This window comes from Apus apus, chromosome 4, assembly GCF_020740795.1.
Source record: "Apus apus isolate bApuApu2 chromosome 4, bApuApu2.pri.cur, whole genome shotgun sequence".
NCBI classification, from domain to species: Eukaryota; Metazoa; Chordata; class Aves; order Apodiformes; family Apodidae; genus Apus; species Apus apus.
Window position 1 is genome coordinate 28,376,707 of NC_067285.1, and position 17,886 is coordinate 28,394,592.

The 17,886-nt window shown below is 35.8% G+C and overlaps 1 protein-coding gene across 11 annotated transcripts in view; it reads right to left on the reverse strand.

The window, feature by feature from the left end:
* Window positions 1-17,886, reverse strand: part of LDB3 (LIM domain binding 3) — a 125,467-nt gene that overhangs the window by 26,212 nt on the left and 81,369 nt on the right. For 5 of the 11 annotated variants that reach the window (XM_051617170.1, XM_051617173.1, XM_051617172.1 and 2 more), the window contains exons 9-11: window positions 7,346-7,381; window positions 5,409-5,606; window positions 1,032-1,196 (exon numbers count right to left, since the gene is read on the reverse strand). In XM_051617170.1, the coding sequence (XP_051473130.1) occupies window positions 1,032-1,196; window positions 5,409-5,606; window positions 7,346-7,381 (399 nt within the window). Of the gene's footprint in view, window positions 1-1,031; window positions 1,197-5,408; window positions 5,607-7,345; window positions 7,382-16,830; window positions 17,792-17,886 lie in introns of those variants that run through there. The other 6 variants (XM_051617178.1, XM_051617180.1, XM_051617179.1 and 3 more) reach the window with 4 other exon arrangements.

Genomic DNA, 17,886 nt, shown 5'->3' on the forward strand with positions numbered 1-17,886 from the left:
AGTTAGGTAAAAACTGACTGAAGTAAGAAACAAAGTCGTCAACATACATAAATCATGTAAGACAACCCGTGAAAATTAAACAAGAAATAGAGCCAAGAGAACATTTCAAATTCCCTTTACACAAATCTAAGATCTGACAGACTACACCTTAGGTCTCAGTTATTCAAAGCATCCATATTACTGGAAGTGGCTTTTAAAATCCAAGGGAAAAAAAACCCAACAAAACAACAGCATGCTAAAACATACATCTTTTAGGAATGTTCATATAGCAAAAAACCCAAAGAAAATCATAATATGCACCAAAAGAATTCACTCCTACTGTCTCAAAAATTACTATAAGTAATAAAAGAACTGTAAATGGCAGCAATATAAATCCCACATTTCTTCACAGACTGACAACTTTTAATACACAATTTTAACTCCTACTATACTACAAGTGTTATGAATGCCTACCTCCTTACAACTTACTTTAGCTCTATAGCTAAATCTCATTACAGAGAGTTGATAAATCTAATAGAAATTAATTGACTTAATATCATACAGAGCAAGTCAATCATCAAATGTGTGGTTTTATTGACATATTGCTTGTTGTCCCCCATGTATTACTGACATCTGCTATGATATGGTAAGCTTAATTGTGTGAGCAAATTACATTTTCTAATTTTCCATTTCATGTAATACTGCAGAAACCTGCTAAAGGAACCTTCATTCAACCACAGTAACTATTATAAGAAGTAGTTTTGATTGTATTACAAGTGGTGAAAAAACATTTAGCTTTAACACTAGATGTGCTTTCTGAAAACGTAAGCTGTATTGCAGACTGAAAGCTACATTTTTTAGGGCAGTTTTATTTTGCAAATTATTTGCAAACATGGACAATGTACTTCAAAGTAAGACAACACACCAAATTATGTAAAAGCATATAAAAGAGGCTACAACTTTTACATAGTACATTCTGAAGAATGTATATGCAGCATTTTCAGAGCCATTCAGAGGTATATCTGTGAAAGGACCAAGCAAGGAAGCATTACCTTTGGAAGGAGGATGAGAAAGACTCTTGCACTACTGAGGTGGTTGCTGGTGGTGTCATCAGGCTGGCTGTATTTTGAGCAGCAGTAGCAGGCTGATGTGCTGAAGCATGTGGTGCAGGAGCAGAGGCAGAACTGGTAGACACCGGAACATGCTCAACAGGGGTACTAATTAGAGTTAAATTAAATAAAACAAGAAGCATCTTAAGAAGGTGCGTATTTACACGTAGAGCATAAAACCTACTATGTTTGAACCTGGAGCTGCAAACATAGTAGCAGGCTGTGTTACTGAAGGGGAAAAAAAAGAAAGCACAATTATGCAAAGAAAAAAAGACATTTGTTAGGCCTTTTCAGATGTGCAGTTAGAACTGGAATGCACTTTTGATCCTGCTTGACTGAAATTTATCCCACAAGCACTTAAGTCCTTCTCCCACTGAAGCCAGTGGTAGGAAATGTTGCATGCAGTACTTAATTGGTTGCAAAGAACCTGTCACAAATCCTTTGAGCTTGGATAAATTTCACCCAATACTTACTCCTGGAGCTGAAGTTTATGTTAGGAGTAAATTTTTTAATTAGATGAAGAAAACCAATTTAAATAATCTAATCATAGTCTTGTAACATCAGTTTTCTGATGGTCTAGATGCCCAGTCAGTACAGTTTTGTGTTGGGTTTTTTCAGTTTTATGCAATATAGGTAGTGGAAAGATGTTTAAAAACCTCTGACCTTAGTTCCACTTGCATTACACCGGCCAGTCCATCAAACAATAAGATCCCTCTTTACACACAAGGCAGTAGGCAAAATGCAAGGGATAGCCTAGAATTTTACTACAGCAGTTTTAAAACCACTTGGGTGATAAGCCTGAGTTGTTTTCCTTCTGGCTCTCTTCTGCTATTGTGGCACAGATAACATGGAGCAGAGGAATATTAATTCTGAATTCATTTTGTCCTTACTTGATTGCAAAATAGATTAATTGAAAAGAATAGTAATAAAAATCTAGTCTTGTATCCTGTGGAGATTTTAGTACCTTACTGAACTACTAGTGTCTGTCACCACCTACTATCAGAGCACCCAGTGCTTATTAACATATTTCAGCCTTGCAGCCTCACTCAGACTTGGAAAGTATTCTTCATAACTTACTGACAGGTAAATGGGGCAAAGTTATCTATTAGAGAGCTTTGCAAGGTACTTTATTCAAAGCCATCCACTGCTAAGAAATGAACCAATCTTTTGAGAGGTTCAGTTTATTGCCTTTCACTAGCTCTTACATCAAATAAAAAAAAAAAAGGAAAAAAAATCATTAAATGGACTTACAACTTCAAGTTTTTTGCTAAATGTTTCAATGAACTTAGTAACAACATATGTTCATTCATTATTCACTTGTCAATAAATTTAACAAAAGTCACTAGGTCATCTAAAATTAAAAGCAGGAAAACAAGAAAAGAGAAAAGCTTAATTTTGTATTTAGGCAAATTTTACTGTGCATTTTCTTAATTATTATTCATAGACCAAATAAGCCACTGAAAAAACAACAAATTGCAATTTGATTTTTCAGATTATACTATTTTGGGACACAAGCTTCAGTGACAGTGACACATTCCCCATGCATGTGGGACAATTTTCTTGACGCCATACTATTGTGCTGTAGATCTGTTTTCTTTATTAGTTATACTTTTTATTTATTTAATCAGGGCATTAGTGTGCATGACATAGTTGTCTTGTCTACAGGCAGTGATATAAGAACTTAATGGATGTATCTTTTACTTCTTTTGATCTAAGTGATAAGTATATTGTCACATCTATGGGTTCTTACGAATTATTCCTGTGAGAGTGATGGAATTAAATGATTGTTTCATGCAATGTACAAAGAATGCCCAAAGTATTCTTTCCTGAGCACAGTATCAAATAACAAAAGAAACCTTACAGTTCCACCCCTGGTTTTCAGCCAAACCTCAGCCCTCAAACACTCTTTCTCAGCTTTTCTTCCTACGTGACCTTGCCATTGTGCAAATACACTCCCTGTCTTTCAGCCATTCTATCCAAAATATCCTTCTGATCCTCTCCGAAGCACAGATTGAACAAGTTATACTCCTCAGGACCTAGAATGAGTGCTTGGTACTTCAGAATTCATTATACCCCTTGCTTTTCAGGGGACTGTCCCATTTCCCCTGTCCTCCTCCTCTTCTTCACCTTCTTGGTATGGTTTAGTAGTAACAGTGTCTTATTTCAGCTGAGTATTTTCCTGCTTCATTAGCTGAAACAGAAGTGTGGCTATTATGCCCACTCATTTCAAAGCTGAATGCAGCCCATGCCAAAAGCAGGAAATCATTATTTTCTCCCTTATGAGTTTCATTTGTAATTATATCCATAAAAAGTAAGCTCCTGAAAATACTCATCCTGTTTGCAATTCTAGTTTTCAAATCATTACACCAAAAGTTTTGCAAAAGTTTGTGCATCGTAACATGGATTTTAAATTTGTATCAGTTCTTCCATCCTGATGCATTTGCATTAGATGTAAATTCTGCTCAGCTAATACAGGATCAGTTACACAGACTGTGTAGCAGAGCAAGTGCCTGTTACAGAGCACAGCTACAGATCACAGGCTAGTGTGTCAGCAAGTTTCAATACAGGATTTTTTTTCAGCCTGTGCAACAGTGGGTACTGGAATTGTCACATTAAAGGGTGTTGAATCAAAATTTAGTACTTGCACATCTTTGATTTGGCAAACAGGAGAGCGCTGAAGCTGTATTGAATATAAAAATGGAACTTAATGTATGTCCTTAAAACAAATACAAACTAGGTTTTCACCTATTTTGTCTTTCTTTTTTCACTGATGTGAAAGGGATTTTGCTACAGATTTCAAAAGAATCAAGACTTCATACCTTGAATAGAAGAAAACAGTGAAGTTAATTAATTGTTGTAATAATCTCCAAAATGTTAACCAACACACATACTGAGTGATAAATATTTACAGGAAAGAAAAAAGAAGAGATGAGAATATGTTTGGCCATGGACCTGAAGACAGATTTGAACTGGACAAAGACAAATAACACAAATGCAAATATACTAGAATACTTTATAAAATTTAAAATACAAACCAATTTTAACTTGCATGCTGTTTGATAGAGTTCTTTTTGTGACTAAAATGTTAGAGGCTTCATCACCCTCCTGCAGACTAAAATATATTAATTAACAGAACAAGAAACTGGAATATAAATGGAGCATAATCTTAAAACTCAGTGTTATCTGGTTACATAAATTATATGCAGTTGGTAACTAATTCTCTACTCAATTTTATGGAAAGAACTCAGACTAACTTGACTACTTTTAGTTTAACAACTATAAATTTTAAATAATTTTCTTTAGATATTCAAAGAAAATAACTTTTTTCTCCCAAATTGCCTCCTTTCTAGATTTTCAATCTGTTAATTTTATATTTTTTAATTCTTCAGTTGCAGAAGACTGAAGAACTGCTAAATGTGAATGCTGCCTTATAAAATAGTTAATGTATTATAACAGCTTCATCAACACGTTACAAAGTTTCTTGTGTTTTTTTTAACACACTCATTCTGTACACTCTTAATCTTTACAGTATTTTGGATTTTAAGAAAAATGAAATGGATGTTCTCAAACATCTCCATATTTGTGACAACAAACATAAAATGCACGTGATTTATGTAGATGAAAACAAACACACACCTCTTCTCAGCTGATTTTCACTCATGAAAAGGAACACAGATCAGTAGAGGTTAAGAGGATAATAATTGTTAACAACCATAATGAGAAAACACAGCAACAAACACACTATCACTTGAAAAAATAACTGCAGATTATACTTCTTTCAGTAAAGTCCTAAATTCTGAGACTTTCTGTCCAAATAACAATTGAGTGGATTATTAAAGCAGTACTTAGTCTACTTGATGTAATGCATGCAGTTCTTTGTTACAAATCCTCCAACAAATCTTTTGTAAAGAATTGGAAATAATAGGGAACAAAAATAAAAAGGAATAGCAACAATTATCTCTTGTCATGATATTGATAGGAAAAAAGTGCTGGAGAAGGTGTTTAGAGAAAGACATAACAAGGAAGAGTTTTGCATTTGACTATGGGGGTGTTTCTTGAAAGACAGTGAATGATACCAGCTGCTGTTTCGCTGCAGAAGGTTCCTAATGACTGTCATCTCTGTATTCTAGGTGTGATCCTTCAGAGTGCTGCTGGCAATGTAAAACCCACATGAAATAGAAGTTGATCGAAAGTGTAGAACTTGAACATCTGCCTTTTAGGCAACGGGCATTTCCGTCGGAAGGAGTTAGAGGTTGTTATTACCAAACCATTCCAAAGCTCCAAACCAGGTCAGTTATGCAGTTACACATCACAGTGTACCTTTGATTACTGGATGAAGCAAGAGGGACTTTCTGGCCAGTAGTGCTGAAACTGGCCTCCCTCTGGCTTGTACCCGCTCCAAGCCTCAGAGACCCCTTGGAGGCCACTGGCTTAGTGTTGGCATCCGTGGTGCCTGACTTAGGAGGATGCCAAGTACTTGAGGTCACGTACTGTGGCGCATGGGTAGTAGCTGTAGGCCTGGGTAACAAAGATTACAAGGGGGGTTGTAAATGAGGTATTTGTTATCTCATCACCAGTTTCTTTGGCAATAGCAGGTGTTTGAGAGAGAAACAGAATTTCAGCCATGGAAGAAGCTGGTGGTTTAATAGAAAGAGATTTGTTCCATTTTTTTTAGTTTTCAGAGGTACATGTGCTTGCTGTCTATCATACCAAATAAGACAGCATTTTAGAATGCTAATACCAGGCCCTTTAAGAGGGCAGTTGTTATTTAGATGGAGTAAAGCCTTCAGAGAAAAAAAAAAGTAATCAAAGGGCTGAACCTCAGAACTGAAAAGTTAAGTCTAGGTTTAATAATAAAGGCTTTGTTTTTCCATCTTTTATTTTTCCTGGAAGAAGCCTCGTATCTGTAAATATCCAGTGTCCTCTTTTTGTAACTTGAAATTCCTTCTGCCATAGGAGATCGTAATGATATAGCAGATGAAGTAATGACAAGTCTTGAGAGTTCATTAGTTTATTACCACTTAGGACCAGGAAAGGCTTTAAGAATTAAAAGAGGTACCTTATGTTAAATCTGGAAATCACATTGCTAGGAATATCAAAATAAGACATATAGCAGAGCTGTGATGATAATGGAGGTGGAGAAAAGCTATGGTATGGCAAACAATACAAGATTAAGGCAATGTAGTATGACACTAACACACACCAGAAATTGTTCCTGGTAAAATAAAATTATAAAAAAATCCCCAAACAAACCACAACAAAACCCCCAAACATTTCAGTGGACCAGCTGCATAGACCTGTAGATGATTTTACACAAATTAAAATGCTAGTGAAATGCTAACACGTGTTACTTGTTTTTTCAATTTAGTTATATACAATTGCTAAACAGGAATAAAGAGGTTTATTTCCTTCTTTTGACATAATTAATTTAAAAATAAAAATTTTCCCTACTGTTCCAAGTGCCATTGCTTGTGTCATTAGTCATGATAATGCTTGCACTTGGATTTTAACTCAATGCAACTGTTGTTCAAATGGGACCACCCTTATAAAAAAGAAAATTACAAAGTGGTTACACATTGTTTAGGCAGGAATCAATGAGCCAGAGCAAAGCAGAGAGCCCTTTCCATGACAAACTAAGAGGCATTTCTTTGCTCCATTACTCAATTGGTCAGATTCACTCAGGAGGTACCTGTGTTTCAGTATTTGTGTTTCAGTATATGAACTAATTTAAAACAATAAATTTCTGTATGTAACTGCAAAATGTGCCAAGATTCTTTGGGAGAAAGCAACTTTAGAAATGAAAGAACCTACTTACAGAGATACTATGTTTGGAACCTCATAATCCATCAAGGATCAATCAAGATATGCAAGAAGCTGATATATAAGTATTCTTAAAATACCAAAAATGTAATATTATTTAGATATTTAAAACATCTTGACCAATCTAAATAAAGCTTAAAATGGAAATTCTTAAAACTCCACCACAAACTGACAATATTTCAAGACCATTTGAGAAAAGCTTCTTATTTTTCAGGTTGTAAGTTCTGAGCAACATATCCCTGCCTGCCCAACCTTACAGAGCTTTTTGAAGTCTACATTAGAAATAAATGCCTACAAACCCACTTAGCCGAAATCTCCACATTCATCATCTGCTCCAACAGTGTAAAATTTAATGGTTTTGAGGTAAGTATAATCTGGGAAAAGTGGAGGTGAACTCTGAATAGGAGGTAAGCCAAAACACACAGTGCAAACGTTACCTGTTTTCTGATGCTGCAGCGACATTTTCCTTGTCTCTGTGGAAGGAGGGGATACAGTATGAATAAAGTAAATGCAGTTGCCACTGGTGGAAATAAAAATACCAAGGAGAAAGAAGATGGGTTGAGGAGAAATGTTTGGTTGCAGAAAGCATCCTAGAGTGGTTGCTTATAAACACAGTTGTGAGAAACTTCTTCAGCTCTCCAAGTGAAACCCACAAGATAGGGAAGTTTACTGTACGTTTTTTCTCAGTTGCAAACAACTTTGTTTCTAGTATTAAAGTAAAATGAAGGAAAATCAACAGTTACATCTTCGACTTCGTGCATATGTGTGTATATAATTTCAGGCATAGTTTTGACTTGAATAAGTTCACTCTTAAAAGAAAATGTCAAGAATCTTCCAGTGGAACATATTGTGATGCCAACTCCAAGTGGTAAAATACTCTCGGCAGCCCTCAAGAATGCTGTATCTTGAAGTGATAAGGAGTTAAATGGTTAACGAAGACTCATACAAGATGGATAATATGTCTGGCACCACTTAAAGATTCTCTGTCCTACCCAAGTAAATACTAGTTTTCTCAGCCTAAATTAGATTAGAAACACGTGAAATCACATTCCTTCATTGAGGTGAGGGCTAAGTCAGCCTTAGTTTCAGTAACAGACAATTAAGCTGTTGTTCTGTAAAAACTCATACAAGCTTACAAAAATAACTGATCAGTTTAAGTGTAAGCAATTATATACCTGTAAAAATTAAGACATAGGTATTTTCATAAAGAATAGACTCTTTTTGCCTTAGTCTACCAAGTTTGAAATCCAATTATGTTAATTAATTGAGAGAGTCTCAACATTTAGCAATTCAGTAGGTGGTTGTGTCCTGGAATTTCAACATGTTTAAAGTTGAAATATGCCAAACAAGAACATTTTTCTTCTCTGGGAATTAAAATTACAAAACAAAACCCAAACATCCTCATTTACCCAACTGGACCTTCTTTCTTAAAAATCCTTGGAAGGAATACATGTATTTAATTACGTGGATTTTTTTTGCTCCAATTATTCTCTTACATTATATTTGGAAGCTATTGTTAATATTTTCCACATTTTTAGTAGTATTTATTTCTCTCTGTGCTTATCTGTGCACATGTACAGGTATAAATATGTACAGTCACATATTCTTTCTGTAGTTTAGCTCCAATAAATTTATAAAAAATATTCCAGTTTATGTCGGCAAAGGTTTGGGCATAGGTGCTCTCTACCAATTTTTAAATCCTCTAACTAAAATATAACCCCTAAACTATGTGAATCGAAGCCAGATTTTCAAACCCAGAAGTAGATTTGAAATGACCCTGAGATGTGGCTGTCTGACTAAGAACGTTACTATGGTCAGAATGGAAGAACCTGTCTCAAAAGGAAATACCCCAGTAAGATCAATTAGTTCACCACTCTAAAGCAATGAGAAACCAAACACTATCTTGATGGTAACCAAGCTGTGAGTTCATTGGAACATCAGGTACAAGAAAGCCAGGATGAAACAAGGTAGAAGAGGATGGATTAGAATCTGTGCATGTATGAGGGGGAGTTGTTAGTGCACCGAGAGCCACCATCATGCGAGAATGTTAAAAAAACCCAGTCACAGCCTGAAAAGAATAAAGCATTGTTTATTTCCCATGTCACCAAATATTCTATGAGAAATTACAGTCAAGACCAAAAGGCAGGCAGTTGGGGTCAGGCAGGAGCAGCGTTAGGCCTCTGCTGTTACTATGAATCTGATCCAAACTCTTCTACTCCACTAGCTCTGGCTATACCGAAGAATGCAGGAAAACATGACTTGACTCTGAGGTCAGGATTTCACTACAGCTTTTTGCATGAGTGTATGAGACAACATTGAGTGATGATGGCAGGGAAGCTGAGAAAGTTAAAAAGAGAGAGAGAAGTATAGTAGACATACTCCCACAGAAAAAGCAAAGGAAAAGGCAGAGATTAAAGGGAAAGATGAGCTCAAAGGCACCCAATACTTCTTCATGGTTTTGCTTCCAGGAACAGTTTCTCTTCCCAGTCAACAGGAGTAATTCCCATTAGGCTAAGATTGAGAAAGGCTCAAGATCAGCTGTGTCTCTTATTGGCAACACTTGCCTTTTGAGGAACAGACTACTGGATTTCCAGGCTTTGCAATCAAACATTTTTTGCTAACTAAATGCAGAATTAATTTTACTTTTGAGTCAAATACATCCCTGGGGTAGGCTCAGTTGAAGTCAATACCTTCACAACATGAAAGAATTTAGCTCAGAATGTTATGAGCAGTTTGTGGCTACACAGGCTTCTTTGAGCTGTCTGAGAGACAGTTAATATTAATAGGTTTTTTGTCTGCAGCCCTTTTAGTCCCCAGCTGAAATGGCTTTTGGTAGAAGGGCTTTCACCAATGACTGTTCTGGGAGAACAATGCAACTCTCACAGAATATAAGGTGTTGGACATATATCTCAAACAAGATTTTTTTATACAATATACTGTCTTCCCAATTACACAGTGTATTATCCAATGGAAATGATGAAATGTTTCCTCCTCATTCAAGTATCCTACATGATATGGTCATAAAGACAGAGTGAATCAAATGGTAGAAACAGAGCCTTTCCCTCTCACACACTACCAAGAATTGTAATAGTTTGATAAATGAAATTAAAAATTCATTTGCAATCCAAGTTTGTGTGTGGTATTTGATCCTAAAAAGAGCCAGAAAAAACTTCAGAGATTTTCCAATAAATGAGTCTGTTGAATCTGAACTGTATGTACTGGACATTGGAATACTTTCCTGTTCTATTATATTTTTGAAAACCAATGTAGAAGATTCCCAAAGAAACATGTACACATAAGAGGTGACCTCATATATGGAGCTTGTGCATCCTCCATCTCCCTTCTTAGAGAACAACAGATCTAGGCTCTCTCCCTTGAATAGCTCCTCTCTGTTCCATTAAAATGTTGTAGAGACAGAATAATTCAATCTGTAATTAAGATCTGATGACATAAGGAACATCAGGCATCCTGAGATCCACATAGTCCTTTGACTCTTCTCTTTCAGCACTGAAGCATTAAGTAGATATTTATTTTTTCTCTCCGTATTCTTATGGAGCAAGACTATTTTTCTCATTTTACAAAGGAGGAACATAATAGAATTGGTCTTGGTCAAAAAGAAGGTCCATGGCAGGACTAAGAAGTGAAATAAGCTCTCCTGAATCCCAACTGATTATATAAAAAAATAAAAATCAGCTCACCCTCTTTAATAAGAGATTATGGATTTTAAAAATAAATACTACCATTAAGTTGATCATTATTTTCCTGTATCGATCACCTAATAGTCTTCTATAGAACACCTAAGATGTATACTGTCCTTCTTCCAAAGAGGAAATAGTTATTAAGACTTACAGATTATTAGGGTCTATATCTACTGAAATAAAAATTTATATGTATTCTATATTGTGAACTTGTCCTTATTAGACTTACAATTCTTACTTTCATCCTATTGTACTTACATTTACATAAGCATGTTTGCCCACAAACACTATTTTTAAAGAAGCATAAGTCACAACATTATTGTAAATAAAATTCTTATAGGGTCTCTGGGAATAAGGTTGTGTGAAAGCTATTTCATTATTCCCTTCCAAACATTTATTGTTTCAAAGACACATTGGAAACTGGACACTGAGCTAGAGTCACTGCTGCTCTCATCCAGTGAGGCTACTTCTACCTTCCTATATTTGCAGCTGAGAATTTTTCCATGGTCAGATGAATAAAAACCTATTAAGATTGTCTTTTTTCCCCAAGCTATATTTCTTTTCTTAACAGAAACATCACAAGACAGACAAAGAAATCACAGGCAATTAACTGGAGAGGACAGAAGACAACTATCATGCTGGTTTAATTAAAACTTTAGCTTGGAATCAGATAAAAAAAGGGTAGAAGAGCTAGTCTCTCTTTTTCAGCCACTGTAGTTAAGAATGTGAGCAGCCCACGCCAAAACAATTGCAATATATCCTGCTAGTATGTCTGCTTTCCAGAAGAGGGAAGTACATTTCTCCCAGAAGGTATCTTTGTTTGGGCAGACAGTGCCACAGAACAGGAACAGCATTATCATATATGCAGTGGAAGAAAAAACAACCAGCAACTCATTCTCAACAAGTAGTATGAAACTTAACCAAAGCAGCTCACTAAAATCAAAGCAAATACCTCCTATGGATGCATTTTAGTGGCTTCTGCTGGTATGCTGTATGTTGTATTTAACAGTCAAATAAATGCAGCTGGAAATACAGCAGCACTGGTGTTGGTGAAAGTTAAGATAACTCTTTTCCAAGATTTACATAGTGAAATTTGGCATGCAAGTACATGTACTCCAATTTATCTTGTTGGTAAACACGACTTCAGTAAGAACAAAGACTGCAAAATTCTGAGTATGTGGAGCAATTTGAGATAGAATATATTTCAGAACATTATCTCCCTTTCACTGGAGTGTTCTTTCTCATTATGAATTCACTTCTCCCAGGGAAGCTTAGAGAAGAACGCATAGATCTCAATTTCAGCTGGTAGGTGTTTGGAGCTACTTTTTAATTTGTTCACATCAATGATAAGAAAATTAATACTTTCTCTACATGTAATTATCCTAAGTTGGAAGCTGCATCTGAACCAAATAAGTAAGCAGTAAGAATTAGAGCAGTTGTCATTCTTTCAGAATGTGGATTATATTTTATTCCATACATTCTCTTCAGGATTTTTTTTACCTTCTCTCTCTCTCATTGGTCATCATATAACATTCTGGGTCAACTACAACAAATTCTTATGTGGAAATGAACTATTAGGAAGTTATCAGTATTTAGGGTAATTTAGCTGACATTAATGCAATTTAGAAGCAGAGTAAAAGGAAGCAGTGTAGTGCTATGCTAGCAGCCAGTTCTCCAGCTCACCCTAAGCAAAGCTCTGCGAGCCAGCCTGATGATCCACAGACCACAGCTGAGCACCCCTGGGTTACACATGCTTGTTGGAAAGCCTGCTACACACAAGAACTGTTTTTTCCTGGTTGGACCGAAGGCAGAGTAAAGGAATAGTCAGATAGAAAGGAAGCATTGTGCACTGGTGTCTTGGTTAGCCATCTGCATCAGCAGGAGGATGCATATGAGAATCTTGAAGATTGCACAGTAGGAACGAGAGTGATACTAAATTCTGCACATGCAGAAGTTAAGTGCTGCACAGAAACATGCAGGAGACTGAGATGGTAAAGACAAGATGTTAAATATAGGTCAGTACACACCCTCCCACCCCAAGACTGAATCTTGAGATTTACCAAGCTCTGTTAGCTTATGCATTACTTTCTCTATAAACTTTTTTGAGGAAACCTTTGTGGTATTTGCTAATTTCTTTTAGGGGCCTCATTCTACTTGAATGTATTTACTTAAAGTTGAAAGAAACACCATACCTTATGGTTGCCATCTTTCATCAATTGGTTCTAGAGAGAACTGGCTTGAAAACAAGAATTTTATGATTAATTTTTCCCACAGAACTTCCAGGAGTATTTTGGGGAAAAAAGACATGATAGTTGGTCAATTTTTCCTTCTGGTTTCATTCAGAATTTCATAGATACAATCAAGTTACTTCACTATTCCTATATTTTTTGTCACTTTTTAGGTACTAAAATGTAAGTGGGGATCAGAATATATTCAACTGATGTGCTTATAACTCTTATTGCAGTTATACTCCTTAAATGAGAAAGCTACCTATAGAAGTCTGCTTTATTTCATGGGCTGTTATGGAAAAATAAGGAATATCTTTCAAAAGGATTTTGGTAATCTGTTTAGCATATAGTTATGCAGCTTTTGGCAACTGTACAGGTTAGAAATGCTAATAATTGGAAACTGGCTAGTAAAGGAAGGGGATCAAGGTGCCTTAGCTCATCTTAGCGTTGTCAGATGGCTTTGATAAGGAGCAGAAGAACAAAGAATGTTATTGTGCTTGTCAGCAAATTTTAGTCAATTCATTTTCATGTATATTGGAGAAAGCTCTTCATTAAAGTCTAATGGATTAAAGAAAGTAATTATCAGGTACTGCCATGTACTAAACCAAAACTCTAGCTTCTTAACTTTGCCAACTAAAATTTTTGCAAGTATCCATGCTTTTTCTGATACATGTAACAATAGTCCCAGTCACTGAAACTCATGGTAAACACTGCTAAAGAAGCCATAAAATCAACTTAGTCCCTGTGGGAACCTAAGTGCACAAGTGAAAAAATGAAGAATGCCTCTTCTGCCCTGGAGAAGGCTGCGGGGTCATAAAGTAGTCCCTGAAATACTTATTCTTTGCCACTGAAGAAATACTCCAAACATTTATGCATAATGAGAGAGAAACCACAACTAAGAGAAAGTGACCTCTCTATTTATTAAATAGCAAAAGATTACTCTCCTTCCCATGCAGGCAGGTGTGGAAAGAGGGAGGCAAGGGAAACAACCACAGAACCTTTCTCCTTTCATAATTTTTTCATGCAGGAAAGGAAGTCAAGTTCTAGTCCCTGCTTTCCTGAAGTCACACTCTAGCCACATCCCATCAGCACACACTGCATGCAGTCAGTACCCTGCTGCAAACTAAGCACCGTAGGAGGTGAGGAGGAGACCATTTGAGTAGAAGGCAAGGCAGCAGTATTGAGGGAACAGGTTAGTTTAGATCATATGGGCTTATACCACAGCAGAAAATGTGCATTTCCCTGTGTCATAACCAGACAAGCAGATTTACCTGGAAGGCCTTTTGGTTTTGATTTCCTACTGGCATCAGCTTTGCTGTATCTTCATTAAATGCTTATAACACTATGCTTTACTGGCAATATTGGGAGGGGCAGGGGGTTAATATCAATGTCCACATCCTGAGTTTTATTCTATTTTTGGCATGGAGGCTATTTAGAAGACAGTATTTTTACCAGCCATTGTCTTCTGCTCAGCAGAACAGTCATGGTTCAAAATATATTCAGTGTGGAACAGATACACCTGCCTATCATCAGTGCTATATAAAAAATGACATGACTCATCAAGTCTTACAGGAGGAGCCTATTTTAAGCCTGTCATTAACAGAGGCTAAATTTTCTATGCTAAACAGCAGACCTGCAAATGGTCAAGAAACACTGAAAGATGGAGTTGGTCCATTAGAAGCACCTTACAGTGAAATAAGCCTGGACATATTAAAACTAAGGTAGACTTGACCTTTTGCTAGAACAAAGCCAGTGGTTTCTTAAAGCTGTTAATGATTTCTTATCAGGACTAAGCCTGTTACAACCTCTAGCAAGGATGTCTAACAGAATGACAAATCTAGCCACATTTTTCCATCTTAAAGAAAAGGTCTGCCTCCTGCTCAAGAGGGAAAAACAAAGCCTCTTAATAGTTACATATAGAAAGATCTATAACATTCATTTTCTGGTCTTGAGGATCACCACGACAACATAAAGGCAGATTTTTGAGGAGTAAGCGTTAAGGTATTATTAGTCTAAATAGAACTAAGAAACTGGAGTAATTTGACCGTTTAATCAGCAAAGCCCATCGCTGAAGAGATTATTTGGGAGGGACTGGAATAAGCAGTAGAAATATGCTGTAGTAAACAATCTTGCCTTAGGGATTAATGACAATGCTTTCACAAAAGGTCTTTATCATTGCAAAAGTTACCAACTATTGAATATTTTGTCTATTACTTTTTCATCTGTAACTACATAAAGAATGTACATAAAGGCTGGAGAGTTTTTAGATTCTATTTTGTATCCTCCAGGAAAAAAAATTTATAACTATTTCTCTGACTATAAGGTTTATATGCACTAAAATTTTATCATTAAAAGCACTGAAGGAGAGCTAAGGGGAATGGGTTCCTTAATTACATCTGCATTACTTCCATATCTGATCAAACTATGCTTTTCTGATTATTAAAAAATACCTTTTAAAATAACATCAAGTGTAAACATTGAGATATAATCTAGGCATTCTTTCTCATTATAGTACATGCATAAGGACTATTTGAAACAAACTGTGTCTATATTATGTTCACAAAACATTAAAGATACACAATTCCTATTTAAGTAAAAACACTGTATTGCTGCTTATTCAGAAAACCATTTAATTTGGTTGAAAATCAGAACTGAAGGATTTTTTTAATTAGGTACATTTGATATTTATGTAGAAAAGTTAATTGCCTATGGATATTTTAAATTTTATCACAATTTCCCATAAAAAAATAAAATCCACCCACTCTGAACCAAAGTTTGATCTTAGCAACATTGAGGAAGAGTTAAAATGCTGCTCCTATTTTATGCAGTTATGCTGAATTTCCAAAGGCACTAATAAGATGGTATGATTAGCATGTCTGTGTTCCCATAAGGAAAAGATATCGTACTGTTGTATATTAAATGGCATGCTTACTGAATTGCTGTGGTACTTGTCTAAGTGAAATGCATTTTAAAATAATCTAGTGTTCATGCACTCTTAAAAAGAAAAAGTAATTTTTTACTATTATTTAAGTACAATAGATAGATATTTTTTTCCTTTACAGCTCCAGTGTTTGGTTGATTAATGAAAAATCCTCCATGAACAGGAACTTTTCCTTCCTTCTATAACACAGAAAAACAATGGGAGTTTGAATGAACTTTGTTCTTGTATGAACTGCTGATAAAAATTCCAAATGTTTGGAAGCAGCAAAAAGTTTAAGAGTTTCAATCTAATCTCATGCACTAATCTCTTTGATCAGAATTCCTGCTACCAGATAAAGGTACCTAATTTGCAGTTAATAGAAGTTAATGAAAAAAAAATATGCAGAGGGCTGAAGACAGGGCTGCAACAGAATCAGCCTTCCATTGCAGAGACCAGTGTTTTATTATCAGAACCTTTTCCTTCAATCAGTGCTAAGGATGGGTAATGCAGGTTGTTGAGGGCCAACATCAAGTGTTTCTATGGAAACGACAAACCCTTTAACCGAGTTGCATTTCTTGTATCATTTAATCATCAGAACGTAAACTAAAAAAGGAGCTGGTTACTTCAAACAGAAATATTTGGGGCCTTTGGTATAAGTTTGCCATATCTTGGCTGATACAGCTTAAAAGCAAAGCACTGTTGTAATATTGAAAGAAGATCCCATTCTAAGCACCAGCATCTCAACTGCCTTTGCCATGGGCACAAATTAATAATTACTGCCAGAGAAGGCATATTATTCAAATAGCAATGTTGAATTATATTATCACTATGTTGTCATCTAACATCTATTAATTATGCTTTGTTTTCATTCACACCAAATACAATACTAGTTCATTTCTGTTGTTCTTTCAACTGCTTTGTCAGATAACCTAAAGATCAGTAAGCATTGCAGGTAGTAGGGGAAAGCTGTTTGGTTAAATTTTCTATTGTGGAAAGAAAAGTTCTCCTTCTTTTAATAATCAGTTGAAGGAATTGTTTTAAACCAGAATAAAGTACTGTGTAAAACAGGCACATAGTTATTTTAGTTTTAAAACCTTTTATTTCAGATAAAGCATGCTGCTATATACAGAAAAATGTGGGTCAAAGCAAAAGCAACAGAATGGGCAACATATTCCTTAATACTTATATATTCCTTAAAACTTACAAGATGCTTTTAAAAACTTCAGTGCACCAGTAGTACTAAATATTGTTCTCAATCCTAAGTCACCTCTAGCAAAATGTCATTTCCTCACAGATCCTGTGCAATCACAGCTATCTCTGGTTTTCATATAATGACAAATTCAGGTTTCCAACAAAAAACATACAGCAATGATTTTAGCAAATTACTTCTATCTGTGTAATATATTGAAGAAATATAACTTTACATTACTAATACCTTATTTCAAACAGCATCATTCAACAATGCAAACTAAATATGTTGTACATTTAGCAAAGTCTAGGGCAGGCTCAGCCAGTTTTCTTTTCCTTTCAATCTTTCTTTCTCCTACTTTGTTATCTTTACAGCAGTGAAGACTTAGTAAAAGTCTCATTCCTCTTCCTCATAAAGAAATACCATCAATAACTTCCCTCTCATTTTCTTATAGAATTAAGTCAAGAGAGCACAACAGTGATTGTGTTGTATACTGAAGTTACATTTGATGTAGTAAAGGACAAAAGCTAATCTATAATGAAGACCATGAACTGGGTTGTATCCTTATTTTTACTGTTGGTGACAGTGAATGGTAACCAGGCTAACAAGAGAAGTCTACAGAAGACAGAGAAAGGCTCTAGCAGTAAATCTTTGCTGTGTGTATGACACTCTTATGCTCTAACTCTGGGCAGCAATTAATTTTCTTACTGTAATTCTCTGTCTCATGTATTTGCCTGCTAAATGTGGGCTTTTAACTTTTAACGTTAAGGATTTGCGCGGATAGGCCGTGATGCCAGTTGCGCAATTTGGCAAAGCGTGGGCTGTTACGTTCCGTTTCAAACCTTTCCCTGTGGCATGAAGAAAGAGAGAGAGACAGAGAGACAGAGAGAGAGAGAGAGAGAGAGAGACACACAGAGAAGAAAGAAGGGAGGGAGAAAGAAAG